The 14,705-nt window shown below is 47.1% G+C and overlaps 1 protein-coding gene across 3 annotated transcripts in view; it reads left to right on the top strand.

Moving 5' to 3' along the window:
* Positions 1–5,776: 5,776 nt before the first annotated feature.
* RFT1 (RFT1 homolog) overlaps positions 5,777–14,705 on the top strand; it is a 32,721-nt gene continuing 23,792 nt past the window's right edge. For 2 of the 3 annotated variants that reach the window (XM_054729418.1, XM_008146340.3), the window contains exons 1-5: positions 5,777–5,885; positions 8,909–8,994; positions 10,972–11,088; positions 12,692–12,881; positions 13,450–13,551. In XM_054729418.1, coding sequence (XP_054585393.1) covers positions 5,823–5,885; positions 8,909–8,994; positions 10,972–11,088; positions 12,692–12,881; positions 13,450–13,551 — 558 coding nt within the window. In that variant the 5' untranslated portion in view covers positions 5,777–5,822. The remainder of the gene's footprint in view (positions 5,886–8,908; positions 8,995–10,971; positions 11,089–12,691; positions 12,882–13,449; positions 13,552–14,705) is intronic. The other variant, XM_054729419.1, reaches the window with a different exon arrangement.

Below are 14,705 nucleotides of genomic sequence, written 5' to 3'. Positions count from 1 at the left end.
CCCCAGGGATGACAGTGCCTTACGCCCTAGCATGTAAGAAGCCCTGGGTGTCTGTGCCAGGTCCCGGCCAGCCAGCCATGAGCATGCCAGAAACATTCCTCACCAGGAGCTGTTTGAATCAGCTTGTAGGAAATGGTAAAGGGGGTCTCTCAGGTCTGACAGCCTGGCCTCAATCTCAGCTCTGCTATTTACTGGCTGGGCAAACTTGAGCTGGTCACTTTACTTTTCTGAGAGTTTCTTCATCAGTTAAATGGGGGTAATAACTCGTAAGATTATTATATAACATAAGGCCACCTCATAAGGTTGATGAGAGGATTAATTGAGGTGATGCATGGAAAGTGGGGGTCTGATAGAAGATGAACCATTATTACTCTTATGGAGACCATGGACCCAGAATCAGAAAGCCTGAAGGCTGACCTCCAGAGCAGCACACATATCTGTATACTTACATGCATACACACCTTCATACCCCACACAGTCACACATTGCACGCACTGCATGGGATCTGACATTCACACTTTCCCATCCATACTCACATGTAAACTCACGAGCATGTATCCATTCACCTACACACAGACTTTATCTGAAGGCTGGCCCTGGCAAATAGGCCTGCACACACATGCAAATGCACACTCACTTCCCACATGCACGTGAACACGTGTTCCTGAATTTGTATTCATTCACATGTATGTTCACATCCATGAACTTGTTCTTTTCAGGGCCACCAGCCTGGCAGTGGCCACGGACCAGTGGGTGAGAGAACTTCTTCACTCCAGGGCAGTCAAAGCCAGTTGCTGGGTCCCACAGGGGGGCTCAGCAAGCTCCCTCCTTTGTGTTCCCTCTGTTTGACCCCTCTGCCCTTCAGAAACAGCCCCTGCGTGAAAGCTTCCCTGATGCCCACCCCTGAACCCCCTTGCCCATTTTCCCACCTCAGCCTGCCTATATCACTCTCACGTTCTCTCTGAGCGGGACCCTCAGCTCTGGAGGGGCAGTGATAGTGGCTCATCCACTCTCATGCCCCCTCCGATGCCCAGCACAGGGTGGTGGTGCAGGAATAGATGCTGCAGTGAAATGAGCCAGGCTGATGTGTGGGCATTGCAGGTTACTCTCTTGTCTCTGCACAAATCAACACCCAGAGGAGCCAGCAAAGCCAGGGCTCTGTGGCTGCTCACCCCCAACCCATGGGCAGACACTGGGACCCAATAGCCTCACTGTACACTCTTCCTGGCACAGAATTTCCCCAAGCCCTTCACACAGGCACTGCCTCCAGCCCCTGCTGCCCTGAGCGCTGACCCGCAGCCTAATCCTAAAAACAAGACCCCTGGCAGCTGGACAGGCCTGGGGCGGATCTCAGGACCTGCTTTGCCTGCTTTAAGCAGACAGACTCCTCCAGCTCAGAGAAGGGGGCAGATTTTCCAAGGTGCCTGAAGATCTGCCCTTAGGCAGTGCTCCTCACAGTCCGGTCCAGTGTATCAGAACCACGCAGGGTGTGAGTGAATGCAGATTCCCAGGCACACCCAACCTTCCTGAATCAGAGCTGCTGAGGTGGAGCCAAAGAATCGGATTATCAATAAACACTCTGGTTCATTCCTGGTTAAGGGTCTGAGAGCCACACTGCCCAGTGCAAATGCTGGCACCACCATTTACTAGCCCTTAGGCGTATCCTTTAACCTCACTGAGCCTCAGTTTCCTGGTCTTTAAAATGGGGATAATAATGGCTTATGCCTCATGGGCCTGCTCTTTTTTCTTTTTAATTCTTACCCGAGGAAATGTTTATTGATTTGAGAGAGAGAGAGAGAGAGAGAGAGAGAGAGAGAGAGAGAGAGGCATTAACATGAGAGGAAAACACTGATCAGTTGCCGAATTGGGAATCGAACCTACAACTTTTGGTGTACGGAATGATGCTCCAACCAACTGAGCCACCTGGCCAGGGCTCATGGGCCTGCTCTTGGAGTAAAATGAGATCATGAAGGTGAAGTGCCCAGCACAGTACCTGTACACACTCGACAAATGTGGGCTATTAGTAGCACAGCCGTGTTCTCATGCCCAGGGACTTCTGAGTGAGGGACAGAGCCTTGAGGTCCTCCACCAGGTGGGCAGCAGAAAGCCTTGGTGGGGCAGGACCCTCACCCCAAATTCCCCACCTCCCGGTGGCTGGTGCATGGGACAATGCCCAGCTCTCCTGCCTCCATCCAGATGAGGTCCAAGGCACCGCTTGCCCTAGCTTTTACCCTGCCTCCTCGCCTGCTGGCAGCCTCCCTGCCTGCCCCACTGCCCTGGGAGCCTAACTGGCTTGGTGCCAGCCCTGGCACTCCCTTCAGCTGGGTAATAAAATAGGCAGCTCGGGTCAGCTTTCCTTGGCAAGGAGGCCCCCTGGCACAGAGGGCAGGAGGGAGGGGCGAGCCTGGGGAAACGGCTCCTTCAGTGAGCACCAATTATGGTCTGGCATTCTCCAAGGATCACTTGCTCCCCAAACCAGGTGACCCCCGGGGCAAAGAACCTTCTTATTTGTCTTTCTTCCTTTCCTAGTCCTTCATTATTCATTTTATCTGTGCATCCAGTCATTCAATATTGAAATGTCTACTGGGTGTCAGGCACTGGGGCTCGCCAGGATCGGCAAACCTTTTCTGTAAAAGGCCAGATAGTAAATATTTTCAGTGTTGGGGAGCAAACTACCTGCTGTTGTAGCAAGACAGTCGCTGTAGACAGTGTATAAACAAATGGGTGGATGTGGCCATGTGCTAATAAAACTTTATTTGTGGACACGGAAATGTAATTTCATGTGTCATGAAATATTCTTCTTTTGATATTTTTCTCCCAACCCTTTAAAACTGTAAAAACTATTCTTAGCTCACAGGTTATACACAGCAGGCCACAGCTAGTGGGCCATAGCTCACCACACAAAGACCATGGCATGTGCCATGCCCCATTGCTGCCAATACTGTTAACAGAGGCGAGGCCGTTGGAGAGGCTCAGTGCAGCTGAGCCACTGCAGCCTCCCAGGGCCCACCCCCTCGGTGCCACATATGTCCTATGGGGTTTAGATATGGAGACTCTTAGCCAAGTCTCCTTCAGGCCCAGGAGCATTTTGAGGGCAGGAACATCACTCTTTTAGCATCTGGAGTCAGAAAGCACCGCGGTGCAAATGCCAGCTTGACCACTCCCGACCTGAACGGCTTTGCGGGGAGTAATGTAACATCTCCATGCCTCAGTTTCCTCATCTGTAATGTCTACCTCATGGGTTGTTGAGAAAATGATGGGGTCCAGTGCTCAGACAGGTGCTGATGTGGGGCCAGTGGTCCATGCACATGGGCTCTAATCACAATTCCTTCTCCCCCATCAACCCCAGCATCCAGCATGGCTCTGGGCACAAAGTTCCTGCTCAGACTCTTCTTTCTAAGTCTTAACGTTCAGAAGGAGAGAAAAAGATCCCTGACTCCTTGCCCAGGAGCCCCTCAGGGTCTGTACCCTGGACTCCTGGGCGGCTTTACCCTTCAGACTTAGCTTGGAGCATTTCCCTTTGTCCCTCCCAGCCCAGCCCACTGGGATGCCCAGGGTTAGGGAGCGTGTGGACATGAAGAGCTCGTGGCTGGTTCTGCTCCAGGGATGAGCTGTGGAGGAGGCAGCTGCTTGGCTGGGGATAAAGGCAGCAAGAGCCTACCTCACCTGCCAGTCCAAGGTTCATGGGATGGGCAGGCTGCCAGGTCAAGGCCTAGGGCATCTCAGCCCTTAGGCTGAATACCTCGACCCTTCAACACTTTGCTCTCCTTTCCAGGTACACTCCTCTCCCCGGAGGGTGCCAGGTTTGCTCTGTCTTCCAGAACATCACCCCTTCCTACCCTCCAAGAGCCTCTGTTACCTTCTGTGGTTTTATTCTTTCATAGCACTTATCATTATGTGAAATTTTATTGTTTGTTGTTAGGGTCCCTCCCTGCACCCCCCCCCCCCCGCACCCCCCCCCCCGGCCCCAGTCTCCCTTCCACTACAATTTAAGCTCCTTAAGGGCCAGACTTTTTGTCTACTTTAATTCTTATAATTACCCTCACAGGACAGATAATATCCCCTAGTTAATAGTTAAGCACATTGAGGTCACCCAGTTAGTGAATAGCAGAATGAGGATTTAGGGCCTTTCTGACATTCAAAAGCTCACATTCTGTGCCTCCACCATAAGATAGAGCTAATCTGGCAAGATGGGGATAGGAGGATATATGGGCCTTGGGCTCCATCATCTGTTTCCAGCAGCAGTAAGAGTTGGGAGCTATTTATGGGAGTCCTAGGAACTTTCTCTGCTATCTTGCAGGGAGAAAAGCCAGGTGGACTTTCACTCGTGCCTTCTTGTTTAGACAGAGGAACATAGTCTAGTCTCTTCATTGCAAAGCAGGTAGTACTAAAAGCTACAAAGGGTTACAAAGTGCTTTATAGGTGCTGCCCTAGTCTGCTCAGGCACCTGCAACAGAATACCATAGACTGAGTGGCTTAAGCAACGGGAACTTATTTCTTGCAGTTCTGGAGGCTGGGAAGTTCAAGATAAAGTACTGGCTAATTCAGTTTCTGGTGAGAGCCCTCTTCCTGTTTTGAAGCTGGCTGCCTTCTTGCTGTCATCCTCTTCTGATGGAGAGAGAGTTCATCTCTCTTTTGTCTCTTCTTATAAGGGTACTAACCCCATTCCTTGAGGACTCCACCCTCATGACATAATTACCTCCCAAAGGCCCCACCTCCCAAAATCATCACACTGGGAATTAGGGCTTCAACATAGGAGTATGGGGAGCACACACATTCCGTCCACAGCAGGAGCTGACAGTGGTACTCAGAAAAGTCAGGGCAGTGGGGCCTGAGTGGGTGGGTGGGTGGGTGGGGGGCACCATCAAGGAAGGCACTTTGGGCAGAGAGGGAAGCAGGAGTCAAGACCAACAAGACAGGGCCTGTTTGAGAAACAGTAAGGGCTCCTAATGGCTACAGCCTACAGTGTGTTGGGAAAGGGCAGTGATTATATTATGTAAGGTGGTCAAGCAGGTAGGTTGGGGTCAAATCACAGGAGGCCTAAAAGATATTGGGGAAGACAGGGTTTCCCAGAGTCTGCATAGCAGATAAGAAACCAACGGAACAGCAGCTGATTGTGTGTGTTGGGTGCTTTACATTTTAGGAAGCACTCCCCGTCCATTCTTCTGCTCTGGTAGCATGCGGGCAAGAGAGGCAAGTTTAGGATCCGGAGCCTGGGGTCTGCTCCACCAGGGACAAGACGTGTAGACAGGAACAAGTCACTTCACACCTCCGGGTCTCACTTGACTCATCGGAAAACAAGGCCCAATTCTCTGCACTTCAGGAAGGATTCCACAAAACCACTCCTGTGAAAACGCTGTATTTAACTTCTGGTCCTCAGTTCTTTCTCTGTTAAGTTGGGTAAACCCTCCCTCCACCCTCTCCCCCTCCCACCTCCCCCTCAGCATAACGCAAAGGCCAAAAGGCCAGAATCTTATTAATGAAGTTAGGGGACTCAGTGTTCTGTGGATGGTAAGCGGAGAGCCTCAGAGAAGGGGCTTTAGCTACTCGACAACGTTTCTTCGTACCCGCTATTTAGCTTATTTGGTACAGATAGGGGTAGGCAGAGGAAGCACAAAAGGGAGACTAGCACAAAAGGGAGAGGAGACGGGCGCAGGAACACTGACGCGCCCCACCCCGCCCACTTACAGGGCCGGCACCTCCCGTGCCCCGCCTTCCGTTCCAAAACCACCAATCAGCGGGCGAGCTGCTCCGTGACGCGATCTTCTCGCGACGAAACGGCTGGCGGCGGCGTTTCCTGGTGACAGCCCGGGCGCCAGGCTATGGGCAGCCAGGAGGTGCTGGGCCAGGCGGCCCGGCTGGCCTCGTCGGGTCTCCTCCTGCAGGTACTCTCTGCCCGGCCGCCCCCACGCCGTCCCGCAGCCGAGGGGCTGGACAGGAGGAGGTGGCGGCGGAGATGGGGCTCCTGGGCCCGGAGTTGGGAGCCAGCGTTCTCCTGGCTGGGCGATTGCAAACAAGCCACTTTCGTTTTGAGAAATGCAGTTCCCGTATAGCTGCAGGAGAAAGATCAGGCGGCAGGGGTGTTTGTGGTGCTGTATAATCTGATGTGTTTTAAGGCCAGGGGTTCACTTTCTCCATGCTCCACCCCTTACCCTCAAACACATTCCTCAAAGCCTCTGACTCGCACCGAGTTCAGAGAGACAATATGGCACCTGCGCTCAGGCAGGCCTGGATTGAAATCCTGGTTCTGCCAAGTTCTTGCTGAATGAGCCAGGACAAGTGACTTCACCTACTAAGCCTCAGCTCCTCATTTGGAAAATGGGGGTTATAATAGTAATAATAATAACAATAATAATAATAATAATAATAATAATAGTAGTAGTAGTAGTAGTAGTACGTAGCCCATAAGGTTGCTGTTAGGCTAAATTGAAGTTATTCAGATAATTGCACTTAACACAGTACTCTTCGTATGCCCTTAGTAAATGTTGGTGTGTCTTCCTTCTGCCTATGTGACCTTGAACCAATCATTTCCTCTTCTTGGGCCTAATATTCATCATCTGTCAGATATCATACGTTGGTCCAAAGGATATCGAAAGATTCGTTAAAACCTAGGAGCTGGTCATTCTAAGTCAAGCGGCTCAATTTCTGTCTGTCTCACTCTTGAGCCATTCAATCCTTTCTCACACAAGTCCTGAATCCACCTTCCCCCTTATTTTAGAGAGTGTTTCATGTGGAGGCTAGGAGAAAGAACAGGCAGCCTTGGGCTGAAGTTTGGGTCTTGTCACTTGCTAGATGCCCACCCTTGGGAAGTTTGCTTGACTTCTTCAAGCATCAGTTTCCTCATCTTAAATGAGAACAATAATGCAACCTCATACGGTCATTAGGGAGATTAGATGAGATGTCTGTTGTATGCCTGACACATTGTAAGTACTTAATAACTTAATTATTTTTGTTATGGTTTAGAATTTTTTACATGGACATAGTGACTTTGGGCAAGTCAACTTTGCTATGAGTCTTACTTGCTTCAGGTGCATTTATTCACCCAGTTGCTTTTAAGGGTCAAATAATTAACAGAGATGAAAGAGCTTTTTTAAAACTGTCAATTCCTGTACAAAGTGAAGACTTACTAATAAGGGCCTCTATGTGGAGCAAATACTGGGTAGCATGAGCAACCTTAGAGCTTCATTAGCTCAAACTTTTGTTCAATTAAGAGATAGGGAAAAGCCTGAGGCATTAGTTTTCTTAGACAAGGATAACTTTGACTTTGAAGTTAATATAAACATGTGTATGTGTGTTTTTTTAAAAAAATAGCCATAATCTTTAGATACCTGAGTGTTTTAATTCAGTCTTGTATGTTTTTTCAATTTACAAGACATACACTTGAGGTAGCCTTGCAATTATATTGTAATCTGCAAGAATTTGAGTTTATTCTCTGTCATAACTCTGAGCTGGCCATAGTGAAAGTATCAATGCCTTTTATTTGTATGCATTTTTCAAAAATGCTTTTACCTACACAATCTTGTTTGATCCTTGTTATCAACCCTATGAGATAGGCATCGTCTGACAGAGAAGGAAATTGAGGCTGAATGCTTTTTTCCATTAACAGCTTTCTAAATTGGCTTCAAACCTCTAAAACTGAGTAGGGAATTTGGTGTATATGTACTTACAGGGGTGGGCAAAAATAGGCTTACATTTGTACTACAAATAAGTCATGCAATAATTAATACATAATAATACAGGCATAAACTTCTGTGTACTCACGACTGTAAACCTACTTTTGCCCACCCTGGTATGAACCTGCATGTTTCTAAGGAGAGCTGCAGAGCTTTCAGCAGACTCACAAAAGGTCACATTTGACTTCACAAATGTTAAGATTGTGATGCCGGCTTTGGAGACCTTGCTGCTCTGTGACACTTCGGGGGCAGTGTTAAATTGCACTCTCCCTTTTAGGCCTTACCTTTCCCCAGGGATTTCCAGACTTTGGCGGCTCGTTGGCGTACTTGGATTTACTAAGATTGCAGCTGTTCATGGGTAACTGGGAGAGTGCTTGATGGAGAAGTGATTTGTCTTTTGGTCTCAAGTGCACTTGAGTTACACCTGTGGTGCTGCTGGGACACAGAGGAAGGCAGAGAGGGAGGCCTGCCCCCCAGCCGCATCCCCATTTAGTAACCTCATTTAATTGCAGCCTGTTCTTCTCTGTCTCATGGGAATAATTCTTTACTACGGTGGTTTTCTTGAGTTGATATAGTCCTTCCAAATGGCATTAGCTAGACTCTGTCTCTCCCAACCACCCCTCCCCCTTTTAAATGATCTTATTGCAGTTGCCATTTAAAAGGTATTTTAACTCCTCTCTGGAAGGTGGCAAATAGTAAATAAATACAGCCTTTTCTGTTTTCTAATTGAAAACTGAAGTTCAAAGGGATTAAATGTCATTATCAGCATCCCCAGATACTAGTATAGTAGGCAGGGAAGAAAGAGAAATTAGACACCATGATTACTAGTGAGTCTGCTATACCCTGCAGGCTCCCACTTGCAAAGTGCTTGCTATTTCTATACAGGCTGGAAGGAGGGGCAATGGGAAGACTAACTGAAATTCTCTTTCTGCCTCCTGGAGTGCCCGGCTTTGAACCCAAAGAAATTCCCTGAGTCTGTAGGGGCCTCCCTCTTCTCATCAGTAAATTAGGGTTTACAGATGGGTCCTTTGACCACTGCCCAGGCGTGCCAAGAGATGCCAAGGAATGACATTTTGGGAAGAAATGCAGACTGGATGAGTGGTTTGGAAAGGGTCTCCACGGCAAGGGGGCTGTGTGTCATTATGTTAGGAAGAGCAGCCCCATTGTTTTCATTTCAGCAAAGTAAACACGCCCAACCTAATTTATTCTTCGGTCTTTTCCTTCTTTTTCTGTAGGTGTTGTTTCGACTGATCACCTTTGCCTTGAATGCATTTATTCTTCGCTTTCTATCCAAGGAAATCGTTGGCATAGTGAACGTAAGGTAAGAAGGGATGCGCCCTGGCACTGTCCACAACTCACATCCCTCGTCAGGTTTTCCTCTGGGCCTGCGTGTCACCCTCGGATTTTATTTTATTTTATTATTATTTTTTAAAAAATATATTTTATTGATTTTTTTACAGAGAGGAAGAGAGAGGGATAGAGAGTTAGAAACATCGATGAGAGAGAAACATCGATCAGCTGCCTCTTGCACACCCCCTACTGGGGATGTGCCCGCAACCAAGGTACATGCCCTTGACCGGAATCGAACCTGGGACCCTTGAGTCCGAAGGCTGACGCTCTATCCACTGAGCCAAACAGTTTTGGCCATCCTCGGATTTTAGAAGCAAGGAAGTTTACTGGAGTCGCAGCGTTTTAGCAGCGGCTGAGGAGGAGCATGCTGCGGGGGGGAGGGGGGGTGTGAGAATGAGCGGGGGATGTTGCTCTTAATGGACCCATGGAGTGTTTTCCATTAGCAGCCTCCAAATGCACATTTCCCAGCCAGCTTTTTCCTGTTTGCCTGCTCTGGGAACCCAGCATAGGAGTGGGAGTAAGTCATTGCAAACCCCTTCTCAGGTATAATTCTGTGTTCTTGTCCTGCTGACGGCAAAGGAAGCAGGCATCCTCCAGATCGTGAGGATGTGCTTTGTAATCAAACAGCCACCTTCCTTCCCTCAGTGGTTATTTTCTCTCTCGGTGAATTGTGTAATGGAAAATGGTAGCTGGGATAAGGGCTTGAGTCTTGTCATTCGTTTCACGGTGGCTCTTAGCTGACTTGCTTCGTCTTTTAGACTCCGTGTTTCTTCCCGTCTCCTCCTTTCTGTTCAAGGACATCCCACACATATTCTGTATTCACAAATGACACAAAAGTATCGGAAGTGATGTGAGTGTGCAGGATAGCTCAGCTTCTCAGGTGTGTCTTCATGTCCTGATAAACAAGACAGTATGTTCCAGACATCTAATATCTACCAAACATATGCTCTTGGGTCTGTCCTCGAGGCTTAGTGAAGGTTCTCAAGCAATGACAGGCAAACTAATTACCTGGGGAGCTTTGCACTAGGTAGGGCTGAGGAGGGACCAGGAATCTGCATTTCAACAAGCTCCTCAGGTGATTTTGGAAGTAGGGACCATGCTTTGAGAAATACGGTTTTAAAAGCAGGAAGGAAAAGACCAAATCCTCTTAGGTACTCAGACTTGAAAGCAGTTTGGGCCTCTCCCCGTCTGTTCTCCTCCAGATTGGCAGGTCCCTGCTTGGATAGCCCTTGTCTGGCCTGCCCCCTGCTTAACGTATGGTTGTCTCTGTCTCCTCATTCGCAGTGTTGGACAGAAGTACTGGGGAGCAGGATGACCCTTGGACAACCTCAGAAACCGTAGCCCTGGGCCATCCCCTCAGGCTTCATCTGGGCCACGGCCTGCTGAGGAAGGGAAACCTCAGCTACTCCTCACTAAGGTGCAGGAGGGTCCACCTTGGTGCTGCCAGCCTAGGAGGTACACAGGCAAGCTTGCTAACCTGGGTTGCAGTGGCCTCTGTCGTGGCTGCCAGCCTCTTTGCCTGTCCTGAGATTCTTGGCCAGAGCCTCCACTCAGTAGAGCCTCAGCTTCTCCCACAAGGGCTGTTGGGTCCCCAGTCTCAGAGTGACCAAGAGGTCCCCTTGCTGGGTGGGGTCATATCTTGTCCTTTTCCTTATGGTCAGAGCCACACCTCTGCTTATAGCCACAAAGCCTGCAGGCTTTGGAGGCCACTGGGGCAGTTTCTATCCCAGGCATAACCTTGCAGGCTCACACGCGGGTGTTCGGAATTGGATCCTAACTTGGTTGTTTGAGTGGATTAGACAGTGAGAAGTCCTGTGAAAACTGTCTTCCACATCACCACCAGTGATTTATGACCAAGACTTTTTTCATCCCAGTTGCTGGTAAAATCTCAGAAATTCTTTCTATAAAAAAACTAGAGACCTTATTAATATCTGCTTTCCCTTTATAGGTTAACGCTGCTTTACTCGACCACCATCTTCCTGGCCAGAGAGGCCTTCCGGAGAGCATGTCTGAGTGGGAGCACCCAGCGAGACTGGGGCCAGACCATCAACCTCCTGTGGCTAACGTGAGTTGTGCTTTGCTTGTCAGGAGACAGTTTCAAAGGCAAAGGTAACAAATATTACAAGTTAAACAGCAATAGTTGAACGGTTAAACAGCCTACAGCCTTGGTTTTGCAGTGGGTTTCTGGGCACTTGGCATCTGCTGTTTTCTTTCTGGTGGCCCGGAGCCAGGAGGAGGCTCCAGGTGGGGGCTTCTGGGCCAGATTTCCAGCCCTGGCTCTACCCTTTCTGGAGGCCGTTTCTGTTGTTCCTGATCCCCAATCTGGGCCCCCCTGGGCCTGGGCCATCTTTTTTATTCCTAATCTTTTCCCCCTGTGGTATTTTCTGAGCTTTTAACAACCACTTAGTCTTAGTATTTTTTGAAAGCCTTTTAGGAGTTTCATTATATCTTTCTTCAATTTTGTTATGTTGATTCCAGTTCTGAGCCTTTTAGAATATTCTTGGAGATCAAGTACATTAGCTAACAATGGTAATAGCTTTTCTGCAGTTAAATCCCCGCAGGGAGGGCTGGTGGTTGAGGTTGTTTCCCAGTGCTGCTCTTGCATAACTCCTGCCGCCTCTTGGAAATGACTATCATAAGGGCTGGTAGGTTTTCATTTCATTAGCGGAATGACCTAACTTCCCAGTCAGATGTAAGTGCTCTGTGGTACCCACAGAGGGATACTGTGCACTGCACTAGTGGTCATTTGGGTGTAAGTACCAGCCGTATACTGTCTTTCAGCCATTCTAGGTAGAAACAACAGGCACACACTTCGGGGGAATTTTGTTTTTTGAGTCAGTGTAACACAATGGATAGGAGTGTAGCCTGGCATTAGACAGATCAGAATTGGGCCCTGCTTCTGCCTTTCACTAGCTGTTCATAACTTTGGCCAAATTACCAGAGCCTGTCCACCTTAGTTGTCTCATTATTTAAGAAAGATAATGACAGGCCCTGACCGGTTTGGCTCAGTGGACAGAGCGTCGGCCTGCAGACTGAAGGGTCCCAGGTCTGATTCCAGTCAAGGGCATGTACCTTGGTTGCAGGCACATCCCCAGTAGGGGGTGTGCAGGAGGCAGCTGATTGATGTTTCTCTCTCATCCATTAATGTTTCTAACTCTCTATCCCTCTCCCTTCCTCTCTGTAAAAAAAAAAAAAATCAATAAAATATATTTTTTTAAAAAGAGAGAGCGATAGTGACAGGATCACTGTGAGGTATCAGTGAGACAAAAAGGGTGAATCATAGTACCTGGCATGTAATAAGTGTCTTAATAAGAATTAGCTATTTTTATGCTTATAACTATATTTCTTTTCTGTTCAGTGCTACTGTTTTTGTTTGTTTGTTTGTTAATCCTCACGTGAGGCTATCTTTTTCCATTGATAGAGTGGAAGGGCGGGGAGGAGAGAGAGAGAAACATCAATTGGTTGCCTCCTTCATGCGCCCTGACAGGTCGGGGATTGAACCTGCAATCCAGGTATGTGCCCTTGACCTGGAATCAAACCTGAGACCCTTTGGTGCTTGGGCCGATGCTCTAACCACTGAAAACACCAACCAGGACAGTATCACTATTGTAAAATATATTTATATTTTTATGCTTAGCATATTAAAAAACATTTCCCCCCATTTTTAGAGTCCCTCTGGGTGTGTTTTGGTCCTTGTTCCTGGGCTGGGTCTGGTTACGGTTGCTTGAAGTGCCTGATCCTAATGTCGTCCCCCACTATGGAACTGGAGTGGTGGTGTTTGGTCTCTCCGCTGTGGTGGAACTTCTGGGAGAGCCCTTCTGGGTCTTGGCACAAGCACATATGTTTGTCAAGCTCAAGGTCAGTATGCCTTCTGCTGTGAATGGGAAATGCAAAGAATAAGGGAAAGAATGTTTTTTTAAAAAAATACCTTTATAGTAGAGAATGATATTTTTCAGACTTGCATCTCAAAAGGTAATATTATAAATTTAGTTCATTCACTTGAAATTTGGCAGGTAGGCTGAGCTAAAGTTTACTTTGCTATTAAATGAAAAAAACAGGTTTATTAATAGGGAAGGTATTAGTTTAGATAAGAATTTAAGAGGACTCTAAAGGTTTTTCAGTTAATTATATTTTTAGTTGTATACTAATATTAACTTTTCTCTTTATCTTTTAAAATATATAACTTAATATGTACAAAAGAATGTCTATAGCATACATGTAAATCTTAAAGCATTGTAACATACTGGAGATCCCTGAACCTGCCACCAATGCAAGTAGGACGTTACCAAAATTATGTCCAGCCACATGCCTCAGCCCCACTGCCAGGGCAACCGCTGGCCCAGATTTTCTGTTTGCCATTTCTTTGCGTCTTTTAAAGTAGGTTTTAATGATGTTGTAAGTAACACTCTTTACCACGTGTTCGCAGGTGATGGCGGAGAGCCTGTCGGTAATCCTCAGGAGTGTGTTGACAGCGTTTCTCGTGCTGTGGTTTCCTCACTGGGGACTGCACATTTTCTCTTTGGCCCAGGTAACAGTTACAGCCTTTCACTTGTGTGTCTGTTTTTCCATCGAGTTTTTCTTCTTGTTCCCGTTACTACGCGGCTTCATTTGAATATTTATGCATGTGAGGAAGGCTAGACGCTCTGATGGTCTTGACATTGCTCCTCTGCCGCCATGTTTCTCTGTGCCATGCACTGACCCACGAGGCCTCATTGTCGAACATAAACTCTCCTGTAGACATTCTGTCAGCAAGCCCAAATCAAACTGATCTCTGATTGCTGTCTGTCTTATGGAGGGTAAAAACAGCCGTATGGGGATGAGGTGGGAATCAAATTGCATGCGTGTTACGTTGATTGGATTTCAATCAATTGTTTTTATATTAGGAGGAAACTCTGCCAATCCAGTTGTTTTTTTTTTTTGTAGGTTAATTTTTAAAGAGGGGAGGAAGGCAGGGGAAGGGGGTGGGGGGAGAGAGAGAGAGAGAGAAGCATCAATGTGAGAGAGATACATGAATTGGAATAAAACCTGCAACCTTCTGGTACACTGGATAACACTCCAACCAACTGAGCCACATTTTGTTTTAAACTTAGATTAAAATCTCCACCCTGGCCATGTGGCTTAGAGTGTTGTCCCATGTACCAAAGGGTCACGGGTTTGATTCCCGGTCAGGACACATTACCCAGGTGTGAGGAGGTAGCCAATCGATGTTGATGTTTCTCTCTCATTGATGTTTCTATCTCTCTCTCTCCCTTCTTCTCTCTCTAAAAAAAAAAAAAAAAAAAAAAATCAATAAAAACATATTTTTAAAAAAAACCTCACGTAATTCAGAGGGCATGAACCAAGTCTTAGTAGGTTCATTTTCAGTTTTGGTAATTTGGGTTTCATTTCCACTTTATCTTTCCTAGTTCTAGTTTATATTTCTAGTTCTAGTAAAATATAAGAGTACAAGTGCCAATTTAAAAAATGAAACCTAAGATCAGATAGTTACCAGAACATCTTATAGTGCAAAGCAGTTTGTAGTTTTTTCTTAATGTATAGGAAGATAAGTTAAAATTTTTAGTAATGATTTATGTAAAAACCTTTTCCATGTTCTAGACAAAAACTGCAAATATTTTTGTGCAACATAGAAGAGCTAGATTTAAAATTAATAGAATAAGAATGAGAATTGGGGGGAGGGAGGGT

This window comes from Eptesicus fuscus, chromosome 18 (assembly GCF_027574615.1).
Source record: "Eptesicus fuscus isolate TK198812 chromosome 18, DD_ASM_mEF_20220401, whole genome shotgun sequence".
In the NCBI taxonomy this organism is placed as follows: Eukaryota; Metazoa; Chordata; class Mammalia; order Chiroptera; family Vespertilionidae; genus Eptesicus; species Eptesicus fuscus.
Note: the sequence above shows the minus strand (reverse complement) of the source record. Positions and strands in the feature narration are given on the sequence as shown.